The following is a 9,939-nucleotide window of genomic DNA, read 5'->3' as shown; positions in this document are numbered from 1 at the left end:
AAGTAAGATTCTATAATTCTTTCCCCTTATACGATTTAGATTATTTTTAACATCATCGAACAATTCAGGGAGTTCTTGTTCCCTGTGGATGGGGTGGGGTCATGAAGGTCTGGAATAGACCACAATCCAATCAGGATAGAAATGTTTCATTATAGGATAAATGTAAGCAATCAGAAAAACTTTGTACTGATTTGCAGTAAGGCTTCACTCTTAATAGGGCAACTGGACACAAACCATGCCAGTAAAATCTTAAAGCATTACAGAGCCAGTGGTTCTTGGATTTAATTTGTAACTTGTCTGTATATATAGAAATACTGCTTAACATATATTATAATAACTAGGACAACAATTGGCCTTAACAAAGAAATATATATCTATTAATTATTCTCACTTAACAGAGAAATATACATATATTAATGAAAATGTAGTCAGGTGTACAACACAGACATGTGTGTGTGTGTGTGTGTGTGTGTGTGTGTGTGTGTGTGTGTGTGTGTGTGTGTGTGTGTGTGTGTGTGTGTGTGTGTGTGTGTGTGTGTGTTTTAAGGTCCAGACAATGATTTATTAGTGATTCCCGTAATGTCCATCATGTTGAGATCTTTAACAGGAAGGACAGCAGGTTTTCAAGGCCACCCAGCTACTGACCGAAACAGGACCCTCTGACAGGAAAAATAAATTTCATTAACTAACTACAATTTACTTTATTATGAAAATAATAACAATACCAAAGCTGGTAACACTAGCTTTCTAAAATAGAATTTCCTCAGAATAATTTTTGAAATGATGTGGGATGATATCAGACAATTATATCATAATAGGGAAATCTCATTTAGAGATGCAGTTAGACTTATGGATTAAATATATAAATAATATAGATGGGTAAGTACATACACACACACACACACACACACACACACACACACACACACACACACACACACACACACACACACACACACACACAGACACACACACACAGATAGATAGATAGATGAGTATACTAATAGACAAGTATACTTTGTACAAGATCTTCAGCGAATAGTCTATATATAAAAATATATTGACTTGAATATATTGACAAGTCTCATGCTGTAAATTTATCATATAGTTCTGCTAATACAAATTAATTACAAAGGTCACTCATCTAATCCTAAACCGTTCTAAATAATCTATAAATAGAATTAATTAATATTCCAACTAAGATAAGAATTCACATAATAATTCTTGTTGCTTAAAAGATGCCTACAATCAAGCTATATTCAAAAATCTGTTAACTATATAGTAATTGATGACTATAAGACTTAAGATTAATCACGTCAAGCCTCAGGTAGCAAACTAACTAACGACGGCCCAAATGCTATGTTAGGTTTTGCATGAAATCTGCTGTCCCTGGTGGCCCAACATGACAAAATGATATTGGACCAATGATGGAATATTATAGGTCTGCTGACCTGGGGACAGTTTTCTACACCAATAATTATATAAAAGGGCTGTGCTTCAGAATCATGTGAATTCATTGAAGAGTCGGCACACCTAAGCCAAACCCAAAGACAAGACTGTGGAAAATGTGTATCTGATTATGGAAATGAAACAATTCATACTTAATAAATGATTCACCTGATTCACCTGAAAGAGTCGTTTAAGAAAAACGGCTCATTTGTAAATCTCCCCTTATATAAATAGAAATTCTCAGATGAGCTGAATATGGAAATGGCTGAACAGGAATTCTAGTTTCTGTAGATTTTTTTAAATAGTTTTTTTTAATATAGTATATATTGGATGCATTTTTATTTGCTTTCCATTTCCATGCGTTTCTCTATTCCTTTGTCACTCCCTGTTTCTGATTTATACTGTAACACAGGGTTTATCTCACATTAACACCATGGTCTCATCCGCACCTTAAGTCTTTATCCTTTTCTTTCATCCCTTATTCTCCATCTGTCACTTGTCTCTAATCCTCAGGGCTCTTCTGTGATAGTGTGGGGTTTAACTCCCCCTAGTGGGCACTGCCAGAACTACAGCTACTACAAGCCCTTAAATGTATTAACATATAAAAAAAGAACAGCAGTAACACGCACAAAACTCGTATTTGGAAATACAAAAGACTGAATAATATATATATATATATATATATATATATATATATATATATATATATATATATATATATATATATATATATATATATATATCTCGTTAATTTTTAAGCTATTATCAGAGTTTATTTCTGTATTTCTATTCAGTCTTTTGTATTTCCAAATACGAGCTTTGTGCGTGTTACTGCTGTTCTTTATTTTTTTATATGTTAATACATTTAAGGGCTTGTAGTAGGCTTGTAGTAACTTCCTATAGATGTAACCAGTTATCGCGCGTAGTAAAATCACTCTGAAAGAAACGTGTGTCCCAATATGCTTGCCGTAGTTCAAGATGGCGGCGCTCGGCGTACACAATGTGAGTTGTGCTTCCTCTGTAAATAATAATTATAAAGTTATAAATAATTACACACTAGAAGCGTCGTTAAGTGCTGTTATACATAACTGTATTTTATACAGTAAATAGATCTTTAGAGTTATTCTTTAGTATAATATAGTCCTGTCCAAATACGTCAATGAATAGGCTATAGCTAGTTTAGCAAACTAGCTAACTGATTAGCAAGCTGATTAGCAAACTAGCTAAATGATGTAAATGTAAGCTAACTAACTATTAGCAAACTAGCTAACTGATTAGCAAACTAACTGATTAGCAAACTAGCTAACTGAATAACTAACTGATTAGCAAACTATCCAACTGATTAGCAACGAAATGTGCAGAGTTCAACTGATAATCGAGCTGAAACTGTGCATCTAGGTGAATTTCTAAAACCGTTATGATCTAATGAAACGTAAAAGAAAGCAGTAATGTGAAGGATCCGAGAGGTCACGATTAAATAAGAGTGAAACGAGAGTTTCAGTGTAGTCCTGTGTATCCGAGTGTTATTCAGAGGTCCCCAGACTTTTGGGCTAATAAATAGCAGTGGCCACATTTGCCCACAATCTCTGTGCGAAAGAGGAGCAGTCCAAAATAGATTATTGTACAATAACAAATGCACCTTATGTTTCCACAACTGTCCTGTAGACATGCTCATGGAAAAACGTACTGATTACAACAAAGGGTTAACATGACACTTCGACAATAAATGCTCATAAACCTTTACTTAGAGAAAACATCACCACATCAATCATTAAACCATTTCCTTTGCTGAATGACAAAAACACATTTTAATCTGGTTAGTGTAACTATTTACTCTTGGTCTATTTTACCGTATATTATACTTAATACTGTATATTATATTATGTCTGTTAGGTTTTTTTTTATATATATATTTGCATTTCTTTTTCTTTGCTGCTGTAAGAGCAAATTTCCCCATTGTGGGAGGAATAAAGGTATATCGTATCTTATTATTGGCTTAGAGTATAGAAAGGTTTATATTTAAGAATGAAGCTGTAAATATAGAACTTGTCATCATACAGACAGAGGTGATCGTATAGACAATTAATCAACAAATTCTGCCTTTTGAAAAGAAAATTCAGCAGTGGAAATGAAACAGTTCATACTCGATAAATGATTCACCTGATTCTCTTGAAAGAGTTGTTTGAGACAATTCACTCATTCGCTCATTGCTTGTACTTTAATTTATGTTTTATATCAATAGAAATTCTCAGATGAGCTGAATATGGAAATGGCTGAACAGGAATTCTTGTTTCTGTAGATTTTTTTTCTAGTTTTATTTTAACATATTATATAATGGAAGCATTTTTATTTGCTTTCCATTTCCCTGCGTTTCTCTATTCCTCTGTCACTCCCTGTTCTACACAAATACTGTAACACAGGGTTTATGTCACATTAACACCACGGTCTCATCCGCACCTTAAGTCTTGAAAAGAAAAAACAGTCAATATGTAACATTTTCTGTCGACTGACATTTTGTGCGATATTCTTTTTCAGTATTATTTTCAGTTTATTTTTCAGTATATTTAGCTGTCATATCTACTTACTTTTGATCTCCTTTCCCAGGAGGTGATTGAGGAGGATCTGCCTAAAGCAGTGCAACTACTCAACACGCTCACACAACAGGTTTGGATCCCAAGTGGTTTCTCAATCTGATTCTTTACTTGTTTTATTTTTTCTGGCTATTTTGGTGTTTGTCCTGATTTCACCAAGCAAAAATCAGGCATTTGTTAATGTCTCGTGAGTCTTGGGTCATTAAATTGTACTTTGAATATGCTCTAACCTTAACTGTAGTGAAAGTAACTGCAGAATGTTTATCTGGATATCTTGCTGTCTCCTGAAGTCTCTGGAATTAATTATAGGTATAAAGACAAATTCATGGAAAAAAATTAAGGGTTGTGAAGAAGTGCAGCGATTGTATTGTATCTGTGCATTGTTGTATATGCTCAAAATGTTTGCTCCAGAAATCAAATATCTCTGAAATATCTGTAATGCTCAGTGAGGAAGTTTATAGTATATACTGACGAACAAAACTGAAACATTTTTCTTCTTGAAATCTCAGGTTGCGTTTGTTACGAGCCACATTCGAGACTTGATAAAGAAAATCCAGAATAAAACATACCCCACTTCTAAGGTAATAGTTCAACCCTGCATTCTGTAACACACAAAACCCTTGAATGTTCTCTCTAATAAGTTTTTTTTTATTTGCAGGGTTTGTCCTTTTTGGACCTGCGATACCACTTGCTGTTATTTTACCTGCAGGATGTTGTGCATGTGATGAGTGTTAAAGCAGATGGTCAAAGTTTGAAGGACAACGGCGCCATCCACAGGCTGGTCACCATAAGAACGGTCAGATTAACATAAATAGAGTATAATATAAAACGGATGATAATTAGTTTATTCCTTTATGTTTGCAGCAGGTTAATGTTGTCATTATTTACATTGTTTAGTCCGTCAGGTTTCTATTTTTGAAGCGAATGCAAATAAAAATAAATCATAATAGTGATGGTTGAATGGGTATTGTTTTAGGAAGAAAACATTTTTTCCAAGTACGATTAAAAGAAAAAGGCTTTGTTTGAGTTGTTAATCGGAAGGTTTGGGGTACAACCAAGCCGCTGCTGTTGGGGCCTTAACCAAGCCCCTTAAGCCTGTCTGCTTGGATATGTGAAGAAAAGAATTTCACTGTAACGTATATGTGACAAATAAAGGCTTCATCTAAACACACTTAATATTTAACACCAATTTTTAGAATAAAAAGAGAATAAAATGTATGATTTCCTTTCTTTGTACTGAAGGTTCTCGAGAAGATGCGTCCCATCGATCAAAAGCTGAAATATCAGATCGATAAATTAGTGCGCACTGCTGTGACAGGCAGTCTGGGTAAGACTTCTAATCTATTAAAAGTTAGAAACCCGTTTGTATATGATCACACCGTTAGAGTCAGTATACAGTATATTGTTAGAACAAACATGACTAGATGCTTGCTAACACCTTTTTTTTTTTTTTTGTCTCACAGCCGAAAACGATCCTTTACACTTCCGTCCGAATCCTGAGAATCTGGTCAGCAAGGTAAAGCTCTTCAGCTCATCATTTATGTCTGAATCTCTGATATTAGCTTTTAACTATATTAAGAGGGAAGGTGATCTGTTGATATGCGTTAACTGTTTTTTTCCACAGCTCGATCAGTTTGCGGAGTCCGACGACGACGACGACGATGATGATGTTGATAAGGGAAGTAAAAAAGAACCTGGGAAAAAGCCGGCCCCCAAACCCAGGAAATATGTCCCACCAAAGATCGCACCAATGCATTATGGTAAATATTTTCATTTCATTAAATAACGAAAGCGGTAGAACCGGACAGGAAGTGTTTGGTCACAGATGTAAACCGATCATCACAGAACGTCTAGAAAACACGGATCAGCATCCATCTAGTAAAGACCACTGTCCACTGACTGCACTCGGAGCAATATATGCGACGATAACATTTTAGACAGACGCTCCATCCCACACTATTCACTTGCATGTAATTTATTGTCTACTGTATACGTTTTAGAAGAGCTGTATTGTCTCAAGACGAACGTTTACGTTTTTTTTTTCTCATAAGTGGAAGTGTGAGTCGTTTCCCATCCGATGGCAAACGATGTGATAGCCTAGTGGTTAAGGTGTTGGGCTACCAATCGGAAGGTTGTGAGTTCAATTCCTACATCCACCAAACTGTCACTGCTGGGCCCCTGAGCAAGGCCCTTAACCCTCAATTGCTCAGTTGTACAAAAATGAGATAAAATGTAAGTCACTCTGGATAAGAGTGTCTGCTAAATGCTGTAAATGTCAAGCGCGTGTAATGAGTCGATGTTATCTACAGTCGTTTTTGTGTCTTTTGTTATGTCGAGAAACATGTTTGTTGTGTTGGCTAATATAAAAGACATTTTCAAGATAGCTTGACCACCTGAGTGTCGTCAGCCATCCTGTAGTCTTTTTTCCTCATACGGCATCAGCGCCTGTTAGCCCCGTCTCTCTTCTGCAACGTAAACAAGAATTAAAGCGTTTATTGTCATATGCACAGTAAGGAAACAAGTTTCCCCGTACAATGAAATTATTTCTTTGCTGTCCACAGTGAATGTCCGACAAGAAATAAAAAAAGAAACCATAAACAAATAGTGAATGTTATATTAACTATAAAAATATAGAAATATAGACTACCAAGCCTGGAAGTATCGCAGTACCAGGTCAATACGTGGAGCCGACGGCGCAAGCCCCTATTCCGACTCCCAGCTCTAAAAATCCGTTTAATATTTAGTCCTCATATAGAGAACATATCAGAAATTAAACTGATTAGCACAGATACTACTAGATAAACAAAGCTTCGAGTAGTGAGAGCATGATGCTTCTATTCAATTCAAGTTTATTTGTATAGCGCTTTTTACAATGGGCTTTGTCTCAAAGCAGCTTTACAGAACATAAACATAGAGCAGAAGGTAAACATAAAGAGAAATTTAGAGAATTAATATAGTAAAAATTCAAGATAGACAGTATATAGTTCAGTGTGTGTGTGTGTATGTGTGTGTATGTATTTATCCCCAATGAGCAAGTCTGAGGTGACTCAGGCAGCAGTGGCAAGGAAAAACTCCCTTAAATTGGTAAAGGAAGAAACCTTGAGAGAAACCAGGCTCAAAGGGAAACCCATCCTCATATGGGTGACACTGGGAGTGTGATTACAAATATACAGTCAAACAAATGTTGAATTGGTGTAAAGGTCACATGGAGTTCAGATCTCCTCTTGGTATCATAGAGTCCAACTGGAGCTGGTAGATCTGTAGATGTCTCAGGATTGATTCTTCTATTTATATACACACTATTCATACTACAAAATGTCCTAGGATATGCATAATGTGATTTGGGATGTGTCTATAGCCTGTTAGCTGTTAAAACCTGACAGAAAAACTGCACATAACGTGTGGTTCTTAATAAGTAATGCAGCCAACACCATGTTTCACTCGTCGCTGTAAGAGCAAAATGATTGGCTGTGTCCTGAAGGGGCGGGGCTTGTGTAATCCTCCCATGTTGAGTATTTTGGGCTGCACCAATCCTATTTCACACAATGATCCGTAACAACGTTTGATTCTGTATTCGATTTTGTTTGATCTATAGCGAAACGTTTCCATATATATTTCCTTTCACTTTTCACGTTTCTTTACACAGATGGTGATTTGACGGAGGCTGATAGGCAGAAGGAGCTGGTCGATAAACGCAGGAAGTTGGCGTTCCGCAGTTCAGTGATCGGGGAGCTCCGGCAGCAGTACAGCGACGCACCAGAGGAAATCCGCGAGCGCCAAGACTTCCAGACAGAGCGAGACATTCGAGAAGAACAGCACAGGTGAGGACTGAGTTATGGAGTAATGTAGTCTGGACAAGCTTATTCATTCACTTAGATCAGTAGGATTGTTTGCTGTATGTCTGAGTTTGTGCATTTATGTTTATTATGAACTATTTCTGACATGTAAGTGTTCTAGTCAGGAACTGCTCGCTGGCAGTGCCAACCTCAAACAGCTGGATGGTGGATTTGTAGGCTACTGGTTCTGTAATAACGCACTGAAAATGAAAATCTTTTTACAAATTAGTTAGTCCAATGGTTCCGGTATTTATGTAGTATGCAGCTTAAATCTTTGAATGTTGACAGCAGTGTATTTAATCACTTTATCATCATCATCAATAACGTTATTTGTAGCATACGTCAATTTTTGGTGGGCCTGTTTCATTTTTTTTAAGGCAAAATTTCAGCTTTTCAGACTTCAGATGAACACACTCATCATCTTTGAATACATTGTGTTTAACTGTACCTCAGGAAAAACTATGAGGAATCCATGATGGTACGTCTAAGTGTGTCAAAAGATCAGAAGGCTAAGAAGAGACGCATGATGGGAATGTCCTCACAGCTGAAGAGCATCACACACTTCGGTGACATCACAGCACTGACAGGCGGAGAGGCACCGGTGAGTGAGACGGACTGATAAATCACGATTAATTGGTCAGGAAAGCAGGGAGATTGATGGATGTGTGAAGACAGATAAATACGTAGATATTATTGGAATTGTGGAGGAAATGCACAATTCTTTTAGAGACGCAGACTGTTTACTACAGAAGTGCTTTATTAGACAATTCAGGTGAGATTAGTCTTAAGCGGCCTTCACACCGCACACGACAAACAGACACGACTGTCTGATTTGGCCCGCTAGTGACAGTCGCACGTAATGTGCAATATGATCGTGCAGACGTCAACATGGGAGAGAAGCGTGATTCTCGCAGTCTCCGAACACCCGTTACTTTATGATCCAACTCTTGAATCATACAGAGATGCTTACAGGAAAAATGAAGCATGGAAGCGTGTTACCGATATGGGCTAAATGTTTGCAAACTTAATTAGCATTTATCATGGTGAATGAAGTTAGGAGTACAAACAATCGATGCAATCCAGAAAGACCGCGAATCATTTTTGAGGAAACATGGGAACAACATTAAAAATAATACATATCATAACACATAACACAATATAAATATTAATAATTTATTACTTTTTTTATCAATAACAATGTATTTAAAACAAAAAGATTGTTTCGGATAAAGTTTAAAAATTACTAAAGTTTATGTTAATACTTTTTAATAATTCTTATCACCTCGCGCACACGAACCTGATTGGACAACATTGGAATACATCCGGTCGGCATATCGGATGCGGTGTAGTCGCAAAAGTAAATTTTTTAACGAGCCCAACGCTCAAAACGGATCCAAAAATTATGGATCCGCGGATAGTCGGCACCTCACGCAACGACCTTGTGACTCTCCATAGGAAATGAATGACTTCCGGTTTACCTGCGGTCGTTTGTCGTGTGCAGTGTGAAGGCGGCTTTACACAGTCAAAGTGTCCTGTAGTGTCCAGATGAAGCTCTGCATTCATTTGCACAAGAATTTTGCATTATAATTGTGTTCTAATCTTTAGGGCAGAGCCTAAACACCGACTAGAAAATTGATCTAATTTAAATGTTTTATTTTAGGATTTGGATAATCCCAGACCCAAAAAAAAGAAGAAACTGCTAAAGAAGAAAAACAAAAAGAAGAGTAAGTCTGATTCTTTCCTAGATATCGCTATTGAGTTGTATTCAAATATTAACTTTTCTTCCTTTTTCTTTTAGTGTTCAAGAAACGCAAGTAGATGTATTCTACAGCTGTATACAAAATTAAAATAAAATTACAATCAACCCCTTTATCTAGTTTTGTCAATTATGTTTGAATGAACTATTAGAGGTTGGGAAAAATGCATTAAATTTCTCTCTCCTTTATCTCAAATATTCACCAAACCACCATAAGATTAAAACCACTGACAAAGGAAAGTGAAGAACATGATCAGTGGGACCGGTCAAGGGCTGGGATGCATTAGGCAACAAGTGAAGTCAGTTC

General features: G+C 36.5%; 1 protein-coding gene and 1 non-coding gene across 2 annotated transcripts; one reads left to right on the top strand and one right to left on the bottom strand.

Annotated features, from left to right (window-relative positions):
* Positions 1-2,356: 2,356 nt before the first annotated feature.
* On the top strand, positions 2,357-9,748 carry ngdn (neuroguidin, EIF4E binding protein). The gene is made up of 11 exons (XM_027170047.2): positions 2,357-2,451; positions 4,054-4,113; positions 4,550-4,621; positions 4,699-4,836; positions 5,283-5,367; positions 5,504-5,556; positions 5,665-5,800; positions 7,687-7,861; positions 8,330-8,477; positions 9,537-9,600; positions 9,675-9,748. Exons 1-11 carry the CDS (start codon positions 2,428-2,430, stop codon positions 9,692-9,694), a joined length of 975 nt encoding a protein of 324 aa, XP_027025848.1. The 5' UTR covers positions 2,357-2,427; the 3' UTR covers positions 9,695-9,748.
* On the bottom strand, positions 6,677-6,862 carry LOC113662532. The gene has a single exon (XR_003445280.1). It is a non-coding gene; the product is annotated as a U2 spliceosomal RNA (small nuclear RNA).
* Positions 9,749-9,939: the final 191 nt, after the last annotated feature.

This window comes from Tachysurus fulvidraco, chromosome 25, assembly GCF_022655615.1.
Source record: "Tachysurus fulvidraco isolate hzauxx_2018 chromosome 25, HZAU_PFXX_2.0, whole genome shotgun sequence".
Taxonomy (NCBI): domain Eukaryota; kingdom Metazoa; phylum Chordata; class Actinopteri; order Siluriformes; family Bagridae; genus Tachysurus; species Tachysurus fulvidraco.
This window is presented reverse-complemented; position numbering and strand designations above follow the sequence as displayed.

Excerpts from the sequence above, each read along its gene's own strand:
- ngdn (XM_027170047.2), top strand. The coding sequence starts at position 2,428 with ATGGCGGCGCTCGGCGTACACAAT. Across the intron at positions 4,114-4,549 it reads TCAACACGCTCACACAACAG|GTTGCGTTTGTTACGAGCCA; the intron begins GTTTGGATCCCA and ends TTGAAATCTCAG. Across the intron at positions 8,478-9,536 it reads TGACAGGCGGAGAGGCACCG|GATTTGGATAATCCCAGACC; the intron begins GTGAGTGAGACG and ends GTTTTATTTTAG.